The sequence below is a fragment of the Mytilus trossulus genome, chromosome 7 (assembly GCF_036588685.1).
Source record: "Mytilus trossulus isolate FHL-02 chromosome 7, PNRI_Mtr1.1.1.hap1, whole genome shotgun sequence".
Lineage (NCBI taxonomy): Eukaryota > Metazoa > Mollusca > Bivalvia > Mytilida > Mytilidae > Mytilus > Mytilus trossulus.
Window position 1 is genome coordinate 42457508 of NC_086379.1, and position 21270 is coordinate 42478777.

General features: G+C 30.0%; 1 protein-coding gene across 16 annotated transcripts in view; it reads right to left on the reverse strand.

The window, feature by feature from the left end:
- Positions 1-21270, reverse strand: part of LOC134725101 (RNA binding protein fox-1 homolog 2-like) — a 42750-nt gene that overhangs the window by 16964 nt on the left and 4516 nt on the right. For 3 of the 16 annotated variants that reach the window (XM_063588633.1, XM_063588632.1, XM_063588647.1), the window contains 2 exons: positions 3914-4330; positions 1679-1747 (listed from right to left, as the gene is read on the reverse strand). In XM_063588633.1, the coding sequence (XP_063444703.1) occupies positions 1679-1747; positions 3914-4330 (486 nt within the window). Of the gene's footprint in view, positions 1-1678; positions 1748-3913; positions 4331-4486; positions 4652-4762; positions 4785-7784; positions 8171-11063; positions 11181-12125; positions 12279-16238; positions 16588-17113; positions 17331-21270 lie in introns of those variants that run through there. The other 13 variants (XM_063588635.1, XM_063588634.1, XM_063588637.1 and 10 more) reach the window with 10 other exon arrangements.

The window sequence follows — 21270 nt, forward strand, 5'->3', positions numbered from 1 at the left end:
TTTAATGGGAAAAACAGAATCGGCTTTCATTCCTAGATATCATTAGCCATCTTATAAACAGGACATTTAATCAATCGGCTTTTTATAGAATAATTTCTGTTATTGTACAATAAAGACATACACTTCCGCAATCAATAGAAAAACACAGACAAAAATGACCGAGACTTAACACTTATCCCATATTACAATATTCATGGTTCATTGTATGATTTTTAACTCTTTCTCTCTATAATTATCCCGTTATCAATATAAGATACGACTATACTGTACACTCGGGGATTTTAGCTTTTTTCTAGATATGAAACAAAATATTGTTCTGACATGCAAGTATTATTAAGTTGATGTACAGTTATGACACACATGGGGAAAAGACAAATATTAATCGATACAAATATTGCTGGAAAATAACTTAAGTGAAAAATATTTCCTAGGGAGCACAGCAATTAACTTAGGGAGAGGAAAAGAATTAGATTGTAAGCAATACTAGCCAGCCAGCAAAAGCTAATCTGACTTTAATGTATATTGAAAAGTATCCTCCCACCTACTGGGTAATTTTATATTGTGTGGAAGTTTTGTGTATGTGTGTGTGCTTATAAATGAAGTAATATGTTAAACCTAATTTGCATATCTATATTAGTATAATCTATAGTTAGATCTATATGTAATACAATATTCTAATTACATCTATATATAAATACACTTGGCAAAATATGTAGCATAATCCGCCACCAACATAAAACTGGAGCTAGCGCTAAAATAAAAGTTAAATGCCAAACTCCAACCTTTTAACAAAGATGGGCCCTTCATTGCTTAGAAATTTAGATCTAAATTAAATTCTATAAGAAATTTTTGAAAATAACCTCCCTCCCTTTCAAACAATTTGCTACAGTATTAATTAGATTCTAGTGCTTGTAAAAGATTGGAGTGAAATATTATAATTCTGAAAGGCAAGTTTGTGCTGCAAATACTGGTATAATGCAGGATGAAAAATAATTTGAATGCCAACATAGTATATTGGGTTTAATTAAAATGCAAATGTCTATGTCTGTTCAATCATGGCTTTGAATCAAAATGCAATCTCTGTATTTCTGCAATTTATTTTGTTTGTTTATTTTATTTTAATACAGTTTTATCTTTTATCTGACCTCGATTGAAACCCTTATTTTCAAATATGTGGTTAAATGCATATATATGTCTGGCATACAAAATATATTTCAGTGTAAGAAAGACTGGATAAAACTCATCTTTTTTTTTTTAAATATGAACTAGCTATGACTAATAATTTAGGAAATAAGTGCAGTTTTAGATGTTTAAATAGGGAAAAATTGTTTTTCTGAACTTTTCTGTGAGCAATTTCAAATAATTTTATGTTATAATCAGCCATTTTATCCAATCTCCCTGCATAATTTGGAAGTTAATATGGAATTAAACAATAAAAAATTTCCCTCGATCTCTGACTTTACCACCACAGCTTCGAATGACAGATAATCTATACGGAATACAAATGTTTCCAATTAGGGATAAAATCAGTTAGATCTCTCAACTTTAGAAAAAGGCGGACTTCTATATAATTGTCTGTGTATATTTCATTTGATGAAATGGTAAACTCAGAGATAGTAGTTCAATTAATAATAAAATTAGAGCATGCAATTATGATTTGATGGAGTGATGATAAAACCTGCTGTCCAATTCCAAGCTGCATTTCTTCATAGTGAGATGTTGGCATCAATATATTCAACGGCTGACCCTAAAATATGATAGACAAACAAGCATGGTTAGAGGGTACATCTTGTGAACCAATGGTGTTGATACAAAAATAAATGTACAAAAAATGCAATTTCATAGTTTCATTTTAAACAAGGAAAAAGAATTTACTAAGTGTTCTATACAACACTGACAACTTAAAAAGGGTTTTTCTTTCAAGACTGAGGTATTTCACTTATTAAAAAGACCAGTCATTGACTCAAAGGAGAAGACATTTTTTTATGAAGAATTCATATGCTATGGAACTGGGATATAAAAATGATATAAACAAAATTGTCATGATATAAAAGTTCAACCCAACAAAATTTGTTTAAACATAATTTTTTATTTAAACGTTGAACAGTCAATGATTGTGAAAAACTAGAAAAAAGTTTATGAAAAGAAAACTTTAAAGACCATATAGCTGTCCCTACTACATGTATAACCCCGAAATATCTTCCAAATTCTTGCCTTATATGCAAGGGGAATGTAAGTTGTAATACCAATCTTACACAAAAAGATTAACCTATCATGGTTCTGTATAAATTAATATTAATTTCATATCCTTATTGAACTGTTTATCATATTTCACTACACATATTCATTGCACACAAAACTATATCAAAATATTCAAACCTCAGCAAATCCTTAATTTCTGAGATAATGAGAAGTCTTATTATAAGAAATCATAAAATACTTGAAGTTTTAACCCATTTTAATGGATGAATGCATAAAAGTTTGCATCAGACTTTAAATTAATGGATGAAAATGATAAGAACATTTTCTAACAAAGAATTTTTTTTTCAAATTTCGTGCACTGCACATGATTGCATTACCACTTAATGCTTGCTAATGAATCCTGCACTAAAAGCAACATCATGAGACTTCCTCTGGCCTCTTGAGATTTTCCTAGTACACATGATACCATTGACTAAGCTTCTTAACACAAACAGATGGGGTAAACGACAAAAAAAAGATCAAGTGTTAAATGACTCACAGGAGGTTTTATAAAATGTTTCTTTTTTGTGTTAGATGATGGATTGTAATGAGACTATAGGAAAGGGGTGAAGGTTATTATCCATAAATGGATTCAGCTGTCAGTCTGATTAGAAAGTCCACACACAACAAACAAAACATTCTATATTTTTTTTCACACACATAATTTACAAACTGTGGCAATTTAACATTCATTTTCAAATAGATGTTACTATTTTTGTTACATTCTTCAAAAGTTAAATTGTTCTTTAACAAAATTTGGCATATCATTAAAAGATTTTTTCAAATTTCCTCTTTTCACCTTACTTAAGCAAGAGTTATCTCCCTCTTTTCGTTTAAAGGTTGATCAAATTACTATACTTTACATACTCTCATCCAAAATGAATTCTATCATGTGAGAGAATCTTTTGTTCAGTTTCCAGTAAAAATTATTCAACAATATTTTGTACGGGTAATAGATATACATGCTCAGAAGGAAATAGCTACAAGAATTCGTAAATTATTTAAACAAGGTGAAAAGAGAGAAAAGGAAAAATCAAAGACTGATACAGTTTGCAATTACTTATTAAAATAAATGTGCTAATCTTGGAAGCATGAAGTCATTTATAGACTTTTTATTTCCAAATCAATGCAAATCAAACTTTAAATTGTTGCATGTTACTAGTAATTTAAAAAAAATCAATTTCTAAAAGAGCCAATGCAAACACAAACGAAATCAAATCCAAAATGCATAGCATGGTATGAAATTAAAAACAAAGTTTTATAATACCAATTAATGCCAGCATGTTGACATTAATTCTTAGGTCAATCAACACCATTGTCAATTTATGTATTTTATGTATTTCAGTTTGTTATATTTTGGCACTGATGACACATGATCAAATTTTCCAGGTGAACCAGTCCACATGACAGTGATGTTACAACTTTTAACTACATGAAAACCAAATTAAATTTAAATAATTTTTTTTTCAAATATAGTTTTTGAATGATTCTTAGTTTCATACACCTTTGGAAAACTTGACCATGAAAGCCTTTTCTGTGTTAACTGCAAAACTTCTCCTAGTTAATAATATAATAAACATGCAAAAACCTATGTGCTTGGGTTAAGTTGCTGCTACCATCACCGCAAATCTTCAGCACTCTTCATGCTAAGAAAATTAAGTATTTAACGTACATTTATCGACCTGGCTCTTACCGTCTGCTGTTCAATCCCACCATTGGGAGTGACGGCAGTCGTGGTAAATGTTGATTGTTCTGTTTTTAAAGGTGATGTGCCTTCAGATGAGGCCACTGGCATGGTACCCTGACTAACGACTACTTGTTGATAATCCTGTAAACCTGCTTCTGTCAGGCCAGGTTGGGTTAAACCTGCCTGGGCAAGACTGGCTTGGGCAAGTCCAGCTTGGGTAAGTCCGGCTTGAGCTACGTGTAGGCCAGCTTGGGTTAGGCCTGCTTGTGTTAAACCTGCTTGTGTTAGGCCAGCTTGTGTTAGTCCGGCTTGTGTTAAACCAGCTTGGGCAAGGCTTACTTGTGTAAGCCCTGGTTGAGCAGCAAACTGGTATGTTGGTGGCATTTGACCCTGCACCATGTGCTGCAAAGAGAAAAATTAGAAAATATAACAAAATGAAAGTTTTAAACCATCAGTTCTAAAAAAATTACCTTTTAGTCTAAAAATAAGAATAGAGATCTTCATGTATTCATAGCAACAAAAATATCCTTACTTTTGAATTGATGTCAAAGTACTTACATGAAAAGCTAAATATTTTTTCACATCAAAACTTGAAATATAAAATGTTGTACTATCTCTCACACTTTAATATAGATAAGACTTGAAATGTATAGTGTGTATTTAATGACAGTTTCCTGTTTTCCCTGGTTCATATAAAACACACTTCCTGAATAAAAGGATAAGCTAAAACAAAATCCAACTACATATATAAACACACACTTCCTATGTACACACATAAATAACATTCAAACAAAATTACCCACAGGCAATCTAAATACAAATATATATATTTACCATCATGGTTAGCGGAGAATATGCACAATTCATATGTAAATCAAAGTCGCAGTTGTCAAAATCTATTTTCCCCTACACAATCATCTATTGTCAAAAAGTACTGTTTTTGTTTTGTTAAAACAATTTGCAAATTGAACTAGTGATATATAATTTCTGCTGGTAGCCCTCATTCACAGAATATATTCATTACAAAATTAACATTTACAAAGCTATATAATAGCTACCATTTGATAGCTGCCCAGCTCAATATTATCCAGATATTGTAACTTTGCTAATATGAACACTCCCTGAAGATTATACAGAATTAGACACAATTTCCATCAGAATTCCCTAAACCTAGTAGTATAGGTCAGTTTATGAGTCTGATCAAGGCTTTTCCAATTTCAATAATTGCATACTCATAACTCTAGGGTTTTGGATGATATAAATTGCCAACTTGGCCATTTTTGACCTTTTCATTATATTGTGACAAAGAGAAATGGACTTTTAATGAATATTGACAACTCTATTTCTCTTTTTGCATTTTACATAGACATATGGTTGCATCATTTAAATTCTTAATTGGTTTAATTACATAATTCTGTTTTAACATTTACATTTTTTTAGGACAAGATGATACACAATGGATTATTATCTAATCACATAATCAGGTTTCATTCTAATATGGCTTTCCCAGATACTTCAATAATAAATTCAAGTATCATAAATTCCCAGGGCAGTTTGTACATTATAGCTAGAAACAGAATCAAATTAGGGTTCAATATTTATGAACAATGCTTCCAGTTCAATGTGACAGAACATCTGTTTAGCCAATTTGTAATACATACAACAGATGCCTTAGTTTCTCAAATAGGAGACACATCATATTAAATTTGTAAATACTGATAAATGTTTTGTATCACAAACTTCAAAAGTATTTTCAAAAAGTTATGCCCTAAATGTTTTTCAATTAAGAAGCACGTCAAATCAAATTTATAAATATTAAGCAATGCTTTGAATCACAAACTTCAAATGTTGTTTTTTGTTTTGTTTTTTTATAGTTATGCACTTGTTTCTCAAATAGGAGGCACATCAAATTAAACTTATAATAAATATTGAGCAATGCTTTGTTTCACAAACTTTAAATGTAATTTTTTCTAAGTTATGCCTGAAATATTTCATAATTAGGAGACACATCTAATTAAATTTAATTTTAAATGTATTTTTCTACGCTGTAATGCCCTTGTTTCTCAAATTAAATTTATAAATATTGAGCAATGCTTCTTATCACAAACTTCAAATGTTTTTTTTTTTTAAATTATGCCCTACTTATTGAAATTAAGTATCTTCTATTTTTACCTTTTGAAAAGTATCTGATAAAATATGATATAATACCAATATACTCTCATGTAGTACACCTTATCAGTTATGTAAATTAATACAAAGATAATTATGTGTACAGGAAACATCTGTTGTACATTATTAGTGTATTAAATAAGCTATCAATTTATTAGGGTTTTTTAATTCAAAAAATATGTATATAAATTTCTGTTTCATTTTTTAATGGCAAAATGAATAACACAATGCAAATTTAAATGATTTATATTTGGTCATATTGAAAAAAAAATGATGATACATGTATACACATACCATAACTGATAAAAGTAGCAATTTGAAGTTATTTTGTGTTTTAGGCCAAAAATAATCAATGGCATCTTGTTTTGTATTACACAACAAAGAGGCAGAGAAAGATAACAAGACATATAATTACCCTGTTACAGAGAGAAAGAACAAAATAAAATAAACATCAAAACAGATGAACATTCAGATGAACATTTGAGAATCTAAACATGTTTTCTCTTATTCAAGAACATGTACATACATTTATAATTTTGATATTGGACAATTAGAGAAAATCCAGTTTATTTGAAAAGGGGCCATTAATTGAAAATGCAAACCCCCTGGAGTCCCCATCTGGCCTGACTAGACAATTACACAAAGGGAAATGATTTTATAGCTTTTAGTCATTGATTTACATACATACACTATTGGTTGTTGAAGATCATAAATCTTTGATATGTATGTGATATAAGTGTGTAATTAACTAATTGTTTATTGATTTGTATAGAATGGTTTGTTTTTATCACTTTTGTCCAGGAAATATTAACTTAATAACAGGATCAATTAGATTATATTTTATTTACCACAGTTTGTATACAAAAGCTGTGATAAATAAATAATGAACTTGAAGATTAAGAAAATTGACTGATTACCAAACAATATGAATAGTCTATGGTATTAATTCTAAAATTAACAAGTAAAAAAATATTAAGATGCACTTCTTCATGTTATTAAACCATCAAAACAATTCCAGAAATAAAACAATTGTCCTAACCTTGCTTATAAACTTTCATTTTTTTTTAGATAATGATTATTTTGTAGAGATTTCCCTCTTTTACCAAGATATTGGAAAAGTTACAGAACTATCAAATAATAATATAAATCAAGCATCTTCATGTAAATGCTCTGGCCATATGAAAAGAACAATGTCAAATAAATATAGTTGAGTGACTCAAGTCCACTTCTTCCACAAAGGGTGTTAAGATTTTAATTATTTTACTAACCTTTCCAGTAATAATGTTATGTTTAAAGTGCAATAACTATATCTAATAGAGATTTTGATCTTAGATGTTGATACAAATACATTATAATTAATCAATGTTCAAAAACAAAACACATTCTTATGTTTTCCATTGAACTTAAATTCTAAATAGTGAAATATTCTCAGATTTTCCCCAAGAAAAGTCAAACATCTTTTAATTTAAAATGAAAATCCCCTTTAGATGATTTAAATTATTTAAAATCAACAAAACATAAAATTATCTAGTCTGAATGGAGGAATGTTCTTATTTGAATTTCCTAGTTAAAAAAATACTGCAGATAATGAATTACATCAATTACGCATTTAATTTACAACAATGTTTGATAGATTAGTAATTTGGTTGACAATTAAACAATCAATCATCAATCAGAAGACACAAACCTGTTTAATGTGAATTGGATTGGTAATCAATGCTGTACTTCCTAGAACCATTTTAATGTGTGTCTTCAAAACTATCTGTTAAAATTTCTGTTTTTCTCCTAGTTTTAAGAAATCACTGTAAAGATGCTGAGTATTGACCAATCAAAATCTTTGCAAACTGATTGCTGCTGACCAGAAAAAGAGCTGATGAAAGTCAATAAATAAAGATGACATGGACTTCCTCTCTTAAATTCATAATCCACAGATATAAACAAAAAACATTCACACCCCAGGGGGTTCTAATAAACAATGTCAATAAACACACTCCCAACAGTTCAACTCATCAGCAATTGCCTGACACAGTTACACATCAAAATCAAACAGATTTGACAGGAAGGCTTTGCCCCTTAATAAATAATGTATACACATCGACTACATGTGACAGCACTCAATATACACAAACATACACAGATTTTTCACACCTTATATTACACTTTACCACTTAATACAAATACTGTTTTGTTCATTTTACTTAAAATCTATTTTGGTACTTGTCATCAGCACTTAATCTAATGGGAGTTTGTTTCCATGGAAATCATATCTCTGTTGAATAAAATTTTTAGCAGTTAAATAATGGAAATTTATTGATAAAATGATGATATAAAAATTAAATTGCAACATAAATATGTATCTGATTATAATATTTTAGTTTTATTACTTAATTATGCATAGAGAATGTGTGGCTAAATTTTTTGTTTGATTGAAGAAATGCAAACATTCTGCCTTAAGCTGACTGCTTATCGTGATTTGAACAAAAATAAGGAAGTCAGACCTCTTATTTGCTTTGAACATAGATGTGTAATGTCTATGTATGTACGACAAAAAAGAAATAGTTATCTATGCTTGAAGGTTAGTCCTACTAATCATATTTATCATAAAAAAATCCAAAAAACTTTTAACATATTTCATCTATGAATAACCAGTGTAAATGTACTTATAAACATTCCAGTATGCAATATGTTTTTTTTCTCTTTTCTCCTAAAAAACCAAACCATAACATTTCATTAAGGTAAATGCAAATTTTACAGAAATTTTGTAGTTTAACAAAAACATGAATGTGGCTTGGTAAACTATATGTTGACATACATGTACATATGTATAGAGACTGCATGATTTAAGGACTTCCAGTTTATATGAATTTCAAAAATAAAGAGTTTATCTTAAATTCTAGGATAGGGAGTGCTTTGAATTAACTTCATCACAAAAGTTATCCCCCTTTTATTCTAAATCCATCTAGAAAACAAAATCAGGAATGGCAACAACAAGGCTCCCCCAGGATCTGAAATCACAGATGCTTTTTTTTAACTAGATTTAAAACTTTCAACAAAAAATGTTATTGATATCTACAGAAAACTTACTAAGGTACATTATGCAACTCCCCAATTGTCTGCAATTGGTTAATCTATTTATAGGAGCATATATCATGTAATGTGGTATGTAGATGATACATGTACTATTAACTCTGACATGGACTACACAGAAATTTTATAAACCTAATCTTTACCTGTTGCTTTTACTTATTTACTACACTGTAACTTTCAGTTGCACATATCTTTATGGGATATACTTTCATTTAAAGTCAAAATCATATTTAAGTTGTTGACAGTCCATGATTTATTGTGATTGCTTTAGCTGCACCACGGCAAACAAAGGGTATATCAGGGCCTGACAGTAACAGCCAATGAAGAAGTATATCCCTGAGAAATTGATTACTTTAGCTGCATCAGAGCAAAGAAAGGGTATACCAGGGCCTGACAGTAACAGCCAATGAAGACGTATATCCCTGAGAAATTGATTTCTTTAGCTGCATCAGAGCAAAAGAGGGTATATCAGGGCCACTGACATTCAATAAAGAAAGCTCTCATTGAGACATAAATCCAACAGAAGCCTTCAACTGATATTCTAGCTCTGACAGTTGGACACTGAAAAAGCTCTTTCATGGATATGAATTCTTAGAAAGTCATAAACTAGGAAGCCAGAAAAGCTATTTACAACTTTAACTTTACAAGACTGAAGGGCATCAAAACAAGCATGTCAGAGACAGCCTCAATCACAACTACACACAAGTTGTCAATTTATCTTTAAAAGAGCATTTTTTGTGCATTTCTTTTTAGCATATAATGTTTAGGCTGAAACTAACTCTTGTTTTCAATTCAGTAAAACGACTTAAAAGTAAATTATCCCCATAGGTCTACAATTTGATCAAGAGATTAATAAATGTTATGTCATAAGTCCATGTACAATCCTATAGCTGGAAATGATAATTTAATACACAGGATGTAAATTTGGTTAGTTTTAATCCCTGTCCAAAATAATTTTTGACACTTAAGTTAGACATGTGTTTATCTATTAATGAAGTCAGCCAAAAATGCATTTAATGTCAGATGATTTCATTACAAATTGCAAGTCAAAGCCTCTGCTTATGATTGCCTTAGAACTTTTTAAATAACTTAAAGAATTTTATGAAAAATTGAAACATGGTGAACTTAGTGCTGAAACATTAGCCCAAACATGCCCTATCCCATAATATTGCAGGTAAAAATAAGTGACATTCCAAGGCTGTATGTCCGCCAATATTAGACAATAAATAAATATCTGGGTTTGACAAAATAGTACTATTTTTTCTTTTTAGTTATTTCAGCTCTTCAAAGTGCATCCAAGTGTTCTTTATTTTAAGAAGTGGATATGAAATATTAACAACTTGTGGTTCAAATTAGAAATTCTGGTGCCTCAAATTGGCATTGATTATGTAATTGTGATTCCCAGACAGGTACATCTGTTAAGTACTAAAACTAGTTAATTTAAACCTCCAAATAAATCATGGAATTTATAAAAAAAAAGTTATACATGTTCATGACCTCATTTGACCATGAACCCATGCAATCATTTATCATATGTGATATTGTTTGTTTTTTTCATAATGTAAATTTATATCCATGATGAAATGAAATTCTAGAAAAAGTAGAAAGCAGTGTACTGTTATGTTTATCTTAATACTAAGGATTATTGTAACTTTTATTATTTGCAAATTCAACCTTTTTGTCATGGGGGTACATGATTTCCATCTTTGCTGCTAGACACTTGACATTTTCCCTGTGTGATACTAAGTAGAGCTTTCAAATGTCAAAACATTATTATTATTCACAATTCTTTAATTCCCTTATCCTCATTTTTTCATAAATAAACAAAAAACGTAATTTTTCTATTTATAAATTTGTGACGTAGAATCAGATTACAAACCTGAATTCTGGAAGTGGCAGTGCAGAATGTATTTGGCAGAGGAATCTTCTTCTGCGATGATTGAGATAATATAGCCATGTACATGTTTATCAAGCCTGCCATCATTCCTATCTATTCCATTGATCTTAAACACTCCTGATTTTCTGGTTGCTATGACAACCTTCATCAGAAATCTGGTGAGATTTCAGATTATAAACATCACACATGATGTATGTCACCTGTTTTTTAAGTTAAATTTTTGGAAGTGACTGATAAGAGGAGTTCATTTTCGTTTCGCTACAAAATATTTTGGAGTAAAATATTTTTTTTATTTTTATTTTTCAAATTCATTTTTTTGAGATTATGTGTACTGATTATTTTTGGGTGCTTTATAAAATCTGTTAACAGTTAATAGATGTTTGAGTAACTGTGAAAATTTCATTAGCCGAGACAAAGGAAATTACAGAAGTACATTTATGTAACATTGTGACCAATATTATTATTTGTTTTTGCCAAACTTCAAAAATATCTATCCACAATTGACAAAACAAAACACAGCATTCCCATTTGGCTATGAAGCGTCACTATGTCTGGTTCCAACACAGAACCAAGTCTTACAAATTGATTTTCAATGTACATGAAAGTTATCATTACTTATCCCAAAACCTCTGAAGTTAATTATTTTAACTTGTAGATACTTGAAAGGGCAGTGTAATTTTTTACAATGTTTACAACATTTCATTTCAAAGATTATAATACAAGTGCAAGAAAACCCACAAAAGTTGAATTATTTGATGCGCAAAAAGCGAGGCCTTCAAACACAGAAATCTCAACTCCAAGAAAGTTCTGATCTCTACAGAACATTATAATATGAACCTTAAAATTGAATTACAAATAAGTAGAATCATCTTTAAAAAAATCTTTACAAATCTTTTGTTAGTTCAAACTTCTGACATCTGCTTCCATCTTGCTGGAATGTTTTTGTGTATGTGTAACACGTGTCATAAACAACAGCTTTAAAACTACACATTCAATAACTTACATACATCTAAATATAATGTAAATAATAATGAAAAATATTACCAAAGGTTTAGCGCCTATGGGAGCTCCAGTCCACATCATTTGATTCATATTCATTTCGTCTAAAACTTCACATACGTCAAAATTTTGAAACTTCCACATATACCAAGGTTCAGAATAGCATCTGGTTTAAATTAACCATTTTGCTCTTCCTTGGGTCATATGATAGTACCACGTCCAATGAAAGGGGGTGTAGATAAGTAAAATCTGACTAATAGGGTATACCAGAAGTTCTCAGATATAATTTAGATACATTAAAGCCAAATTTTATGATTAGTATGCTAATTAAATGGGTTTTTGTGATGTAGCTAAATGTCAAAATAATTTTATCAAGTCAAAATTGCAGCAATTTGCATATAAATGATGGAGTAACTTCATCATAACCAACCTCTGAAATAATGGAATCTTCTGCATTTATCAGAAAATTGTTTCTGTCATGACCCCATGTTGATTTTCTTCAGAAACCTGATACCCAGTCAGGTTTTATCTTGGCATGATATCACTATCTGTATTTATTCAACATCTTTTATACACACATACCCACAAATCTCTGTTAATTGCTTCCCAATCATTGTTTTTTGATGGAAAAATCTTTTGATTTACTTCAAACACTGGATACATTCCACATTCCTTATTTTGGACAGGAGAACCATTTCCAAAACACAAGCAGACGACAGTAGTCTGCACATGACCAAAAAGTGAAATATACATCTTGTCAATCAAAATTTTCAGGTCAATTCTTTTTTAAAGTGCATGTTATCATGTCTATTTCTTATGACCTTTGTTGACACTTCGGTTACAATAAAGATTAAAAGGTTGGGGTTTAATTAGAAAGAAAATGAAGTTTTGTTGCAGAAGAAAAGCTATTTCTGGCTGAGTAAGAAAATAAGATCAATTCTAATTGAATTATCAAACTGAAGTAATTGAAACTTTTAGCTGGGCTAAAAATCAATGTCACCTTGTTTGTTTTGAAAATTTCAACCTTACATTTGTTTATTAAATGTCAAAATAAGATACATTGGGATCATGAAAACAAACACCATTGTTCAAATAAAAGATGGATGAAAGAATATATAGTTAAAACACACCCAAGTATCCATTTATATGAGAAATGAAAATAATTTATTTGTAAAAAATTCAGAACATTTTAATTTAAAAGATCTATTGAATATCTTAAGGTTACTGACACAAACAGTGCATTCTAATAAAATTTTCATTTGAATAAAATCTTTCTTGTCTTTGATTCATTATGCTTTTACTTGAATATCAAATAAAAGTTCATCTGAACTGTATAGTACAGCTTTGTAAACATTGTAATTATATGTAATAAAACAATGACATTGTATACATTTGTTTACAGTAACTTCCTCAGGACCAACTGCACTTTACAAATGTAAACAGATTTAATCAAAATTCATAAGGGAAAGGGAGGAAACATTTAAGTACACAAAAAGTGGGTAGGAATGGAGTTGAGTTATGTTTTTTTTTTGTCAAAATCAAAAATTTTATTGAGTTTTTCAACTCTATCAAAAAAATGATTTTTTTTCATAATTTAACACTTATTTATGGAGAAAATCTTGAATCAGAATATTTTTTTTCTCTCTTCAAATTGGGGATCAGAATATTTTTTCAGCCCCCTCCCCCTTTTTTGAAGTTAAATGATTATTCCCTAATTGTAAGGACAAGATTCTAGACTTGTTCTTCAAGATAGGACTATAAATCAACTCAACTTGAGATGAAAGTCACCAGGGGGAAGAGATCGTGTAAATCTCTAAAAGAAACTATCTCTGATCTTTTCACAGCAATATCAACAATGACTGTTGAAAATTCAAATTTGAAAACAAGAAAGAAAACGTTCACGTTCAATCATTTCTAATAACAACAGGTCTTTGTCAAAATGCACATTTTATACAAAATTCTCATATTCATATAGGTGCAAAGTTATATATAATCAATTATTGATCTAGGTTAAGTTTTTCAGTACACCTATTGTTATATATTGTAACTTTATCGGCCGAATCAATCTAATATCCCAAGAACTAACAAAACTATCAATTTCATAACTCGTAATGAGTTTAAATTTAACAATCAAATTTTTATCCCAAGTTCTAATTTGGTATAAAAGAGTCTAGTTGGGTTTATATAATTTATGGTAATAAACACGAGCCCCCTATTCAAGCACCTGTCGATCCGAAGAAAGATACCTACGAAGAACCATGAATCACTATACAAACTTTTTGTGTATTTAAATCTGTAAAGTTAGTCAGGGGTCAGTAATCCATTTTAAGGATGTTTTTCCAGATCAATGGAGGTCTACCTATCTATATCTCAAAACAAGAAAAAAGTCAGTTATCTTTTATCAATACAAGACAAGATTAAAACTAATGAAGATCTTTAATTTATTTAAATAATTTTAAGATTAGGGAACAGACATATTCATCAATCATGAATGCTAGTGGCAAAGGGGTTAAGATTAGACAAGAATTAAACATGTTCAGTAAGTAAATATCCATGTATCTTTAATTATCCTAGACCCACATGGAAGCACTCTTGCAAAAGAATACATGCAGTTATGCAAACTCACATATGTATATGTGTACAAATGGAAATTTGAGTGGGGCCAAAGAGTAAACAAAATCAGCATCTAAAGAGATAACCATTGCAACCTAGGAGCCTGGTGTATTTTTCTTAAACAAAGTGTCTTAAACAGAGTTTTACAAATGAAGGGTCTAAACATTTATTAACTATTTTACCACACTTATGTGGCTTTTAGACAGATCTGAGGCCTTTTGATAGGGTACACTTCTAAACATTAATTAAATATTTTAACAACTTCTTCAGTAAACATAACCTCTGTTTGAACTCTAAGGTTGCTAATTATTTATATTTTGCTTGACAAGGAGTCTAATACTGATATTAGTGAATTCTGAATCAACATACATAGATCCAATGAAAAACTGCTAAGAAAGAGAGGTCTGGTAAAACTAAACAACTCTTTAGTCCAGTAAAGAAATATGATCTTTCAAATTACATTTTTCATAACTCTTTTTTGTTGAAAGGCTGCTGTCATGCAAACTCATGAACTGAGTTGTGATATCTAATGTCGGGATGAAATATAAAGACTGTTTAATCGTAATGATGTAATGTTTATAGCCAGTAAAATGACTAACATGGACCATAAACTGATGAGGAAAGTAAGGGAGGCAACTGCATACCAAATTTCACAGCTCAATTTCTACATAATTTAGTGAAATAAAAATTCAATTGGTTTTTAATGGAATAATTTTCACAATTTGAAAGCCAGCGTGACAAATTCAAAACAGTTTAATGGCTTCTCTTGTAACATTAAACATTTAGACAAGTACATGTGTAATTATATTCTTCAAATTGAAACTATTTTTTTAAAATGTGTCAATTTTAGTATTAAATGAGAATTAAATTAAAGGAAAGTGGATTTTGCTAAGTCTACCTGCATTTTTCTGACCCATTAAGTCCAAGTCAATGAGATAAACCCAAAATCCTATCTTTACTGATAGGCTCTATATTGAAGAAAGTTTTACAGGTAAAATGTACTAGAGATTGACCTACGGAAAATTGTCACCTGTACGACATCGTCACAGTCATCTACATGGTATAACTTTCACTTGTATAACCTGGGGCTGTTTATCTACATTTACACCATATCATTACTGCGCCATGTCTACTTTCTTGCTCATAAAATGCCTATCTGTTGTGTAAATATAGTCAAGACTTCCACTGAAAAGCCATGATCCACCCTTTCCCCTACTTGAGCTTAAGCAAATAACGGCACACACTCTTCAACTAAACATCAATAGACCCAAATCTCTCAAGTTTTCACCTTAGCGAATTAATGATTGAATAAAAAACTGGGGTTTCTTATCTAAATCGAAGTTAAATCTTTGAAAAACAAACATGAAATTAGTTTACAGATAAATTAAACAAACAAACTGTGATCGTTTCTTATGACAATGAATTCAACGCTAATTAAATCGGGGAAAAAGAAAATTGATGGATGTCTCTTTCTCACAATAGCCTCCATTGTTAAATCAATGTTTCAGCTTCATCAAAATCCTTAATCACAGGTAAAAATCTTACCTGAGAATACATTGGTGAAGCGAGTATCATCCTTCTAATACTATGATGTTACCATTATAAAAAATAATCCATTTCCACAATTATAAAATTAACACGTCCCTGAATTTTCACCAAAATACGAAAAAATATTGTCCTTCAAAGTCAAACAGTACTGTATCCGTCCATGATTTATCAACGTCAACAAATGATGTCGTTTCAACAATGCAGATCGTTTCACCTGGATGGGGGACACAGGTAGGAATGAAAATCTCCCACAACAATACTTTATAGTCGACCGCTATCAATAAAAGTGGCTTGACCATAAATATATAACAATTTACCGGTATATAGTTTTATAAAAGGTAGGTAATAAGTGAAAGTCTCCAAACTGTACTCTCCAGGATACAGGTAAAAACGACAAAAATGACAAACAGGTAACACAGCTGACTAGGTTGACAGGTGTAAAATTGCCAGAAACCAATCAGCCGCGGCACAATAGATCTTTAATTGATTATCATCCTTTATCAATATTAGATTTTATGATCAAATACTATAGATTTTTGTAAGAGATAATTGCAAAAAGTCAAAACTAATGAGGACTTTATGTGTCACAAGGGGAAACTTAACTGTAGAACAAAAATTAAACAAGATAAAAGGTAAAAAAAAAAGGTCATGACCTTAAAGTTAATTTCAAGCAGATTTGAAAAGAAATAAACATTTACATGTACAAAAAAAACGAATCCCATTCTTACACTGTTTTTCGTTCCTTTTTAAGGGAAAATTTCATTTAAAATCAATGTGAAAAATAAATCATCAAAAACATTAAAATTCATTTAGAATTTTATTCACACTTAAACTTATATAAAGCTAACATTTTAAACAAAATTAGACCTTACCATCATATTTCTTTAGAATGTCTTGTTCAGTCCTTCACACAAAACTTTCCGTATTCAATTATCCTTACACACACTCAAACAAAATAACCTACTCCCCTGTTTGTAAACTAGAAGGGGCCATTTATCACTACTATTCCTCAAAGGTATGTTTCTATCTGATATAATTAATTTATTAAACACTATTCCTTTCAAGTTGAACAACTTTGCCTGACTGGCAGTACATATATCTTATGGGTGGTGACATACTAGCCCCTGGTCATACGTTTATCTGTCAACAAAAATGGCCTATAAATACTGCTTTGACACTGCTGAAACATGCATGCATTCGTAAACTCTATATACATGTATGATTGAAGATCCTAGATGAAAATTTTTCACAACATTTAAAACTGAAAACACTTATATACTAGTATATGTACCAGTAGAATGTCATTTGTGATGTTACAATGACGTCATAATTAAAAAAATTGACCAGTTTGCAATTGTTTGTGTTTTTTTAATTAGTTTAATGATTCAATTGAATAAGAAGAATAGCCTTAACACCCAAAAGGGTAATTCATTCTGAAAAGGCTGTTGCTCATGAATAAATATTTATGGATAAAATGAAAACAAGCACTAAAGTTTACCAGAGGCCAAGGTGAACATTCCAATTGTTTACCTTATTTTTTATTGCTTAATGTGTATATGTAATTCCCTTTTGCAACAGGTGCTTATCTCAACACCGATAAAAAGGTGGAAAATAAAAAAAAAACACTTCATATCAGTAAAGAGGGAGCTTTGAATACAAGCATTACTACAAATACAAATTTTATTCACTTTCACCTAAACATGATAACATTGGGTTCAATATTTCATGACTGACCAAAATCTCTTTTCCATTTAAAATAAATTAATGTCTTTAATAGATGTAAAACTTTTAAGTATTTGCCCATTTAAATGTACGGTCCTTTAAGAAAATTGTTTCATAGTTAAGAATGTTGTATACTTAGCTACTTCTAATTAAATTTGTAACCTATTTATTTTCTTATATTTACACCAATACACAATTTGTGTGGAGATTTTTCAAACTCAATTATTTTATTATGTCTTTCTTAATTTAAATAATGCGCCGCGAAAGATCCTAAACTGAAAAGTGTTTACTCATATAACTTTGTCTTGTACTAAGTCAACACTCAAAAAGTGTAATTTATTGCTTTAAACCATAAACAGTTTTTATTTTTTCATTATAAATTCATAATGCTTTAGCATTGTGTAGCAAGTTTGTACAAGTGCTTTCTAAATTTAATAAATCATAGCTGTAAATAATAGTCCAATTATGATATATTTATTTCATGGTAAATGAAAACAAACACAATGCCAGGGTGTAAAACACAAGGGTTTCTTTGATTAATGTTTGTACCACCACAGTAACTTATGAACAAGAGGCTTTTATTCTATATGTTAAAGGACCACCACCCATATAAAAGCACCATTAATGCCATTTTGTAATTTAAATTTTGATTAAGATTAATTAACATCCAATTTTAATGCTTACTAAAATTCTTCAGATAAACCCAAAGATGATGATACTGGAGTGTGAAAAGGGAGGTAACTCTTGAATAAAACTGATGGTGCTTTCAGCATCCAAGGGAGGTAATAATAGAAAACTTGAGTAAATATTTAAATAATTTCTAACTGTATTAATTTTCATAACTTCAAAGCAATCTCAGTTTATCAAAATTGATTTATTTGATAAATTTTTTAAATAACATTTAAATGACTGTATAAATTACAATATTGGTTTACTCACAGAACGCTAATTGATCCAAATATCTATGTAAACAAATACATAAAACCTCTAATAGAGATAGTTTGTAAGTTAAAACTGGTCTTCACATCACATTTTGTATAATCCAGTTTATTTTACATACCAAACAAGAGAATCTATTTCAAGTTACAAAATCAACAATGTAAAAACATGCCCGCTGAAAGGGTTGGGTTTAATTATAAGAACTCAAAAGGACAAAAGTAAGAGTTTCAATATAAATAAGATCATGACCGCGATTGGAAACAAGTTTCAAATCTCCTGCAAAAAAATACACGTTAAACAAACTAAATGATTAGAAATAGTGTTTTAAAGTTAAATATTCAATATTGGAAAAATCCAATCTGTGTAGAGAAGAGATTAATCACCTATTTATTTAGGGAAAATCGTTTATCACACTATATTTACATAGCTTACACTTAAAGGCTATTAAATACAGACCAATTTTTGTAACTGGGAGAGAAAGTTTTATCGGGCTAATCTGAACATGCTTCAATGAAGTATACAAACACTGTCAAAAGTTGTGACTTTTTAATCTGTCCCAGTATTGTGTATTTGTACAAGTCGTACATTGTTATGAATAAAATAATGACACTATTATATGCCATTAATAGTAAAATCGTAGACAAAACAAAGTTTTGATTTTAAATATTGATACAAATTTCCCAACCATAAATGTTATAAAGGTCATGATTATACATTGTATGGAATATAACGAGGGATGTGAAACAAAAACTTAGAACTTTGTGTTTTAACACCACTTTTAAGCGCCACTTTTGGGCTATTTCATAGCTGTCAGTTTTTAATAGTGGTGGAAGCCGGAGTGTCCAGAGAAGAGCACTAAGAGACCTTCGATAGGAAAACTGAAATTCCTAGTCAATTAAAATGCCTGCACAAGTGAGTTGGAACTCATAAATCAAATAAGTTCCAAATGGCATCTACTGGTACAAAAAAAGTGAACAACTAAGGTGTTTCAGGTTTATTTCATAGGATGGAGGCCATATAATGAAAATAAGTTAATCTAACTGCTACATTCATGTTAAAATGAGGGAGGGGACTTAAGTTGGATAAAATGAATTAATTTTTAATGCTCATGATTAACAAAATACTTGGAGGAAAAAACAGTTCTAGCTTAAATACATTGTGAAAATGTCTCCATCTTCGAAAACATACAACTACCTTTAAATATCTATTTCTGTTATTTAATGTCTTTGAACTGCCATTTTGATGATAACCTCATCTCCATTTAAACATATACCACTATTATACAAAGTAAAGCTTACTGTTTTACTGAAGACAACGCTGCAGGTCACATCTAAAAATGTTGGTTTATAACCCTCTTATTCAACAAAAATCCATAATCGTATCAACTGCTAAACTTCAAGCGTCAATGCTATAAAATATGCAAAAACCCAAAGATAGAAGGTATGCCTACACCTTTTTATTAGATACTGAAAAGGACAGTAAAACACTACTTAACTAAAGACCATATTTACGAGCGAAAAGATCGAATGATTGGGCAGTGATCATAAAAATCTATGGTGATTCCACATTCTTGAATCAATACAACGGAATTATAATTATCGGAATGGAACACATTAATCAACGGAGATCATTCTAGATCCTGTTTATCATTAATAAATAATGCTGTAGGGATCCCTCAAGCCCTGACATTACAATATGGTTGCTTAGATTTTAAAGTTGGTGTATTACCCGAAATTAATAAGCAAATATATTTAACATAGGGATGAAGCCAATCAATACACATCACACAATTACCCCACGATAGAGTTGTAGATCATCCATTTCATTTATAATTCTACTGAACTGAATTTTCTATAAAATATAATCAAATATAGGACTTAATTATTAACAAAGGCAGATGAGTTCTCTGAAACTTAATCAAACGAACCTGTGCTTTATACATTGTACATGTATATTACATGATATAACAAATGAAAATTATATTGTTGCACCTTAATTAATGGAAACAATACACAAATTTCATGTTTGTCTACCATTAAAAGTTAATAAAAAATCCTGATTTTTTTTTCAAAATAAATTTCTTTGATGTCACTGACCAGACAGAGATTGTCATGCAAATGCCATTAGGTCAGTCTGGTAAAAGCCTCAGAAATCTGATTGATTGGTGTTTGCTAAATGTCCAGTGGCAAACATCAGAAATCTAAATCAAAATATATCATGTAAATCTTCATAAAATTATTTTTTATCAAGAAAACTAACAGTTATGTTATCAAAAATTATATAAACATAAGAAAAACTTCCTTGTGAGTTTTCTGGTACAGGAAAATCCTCTTCAGTTAGAAGGTGATGTCATCAGTAATCTTGAAAA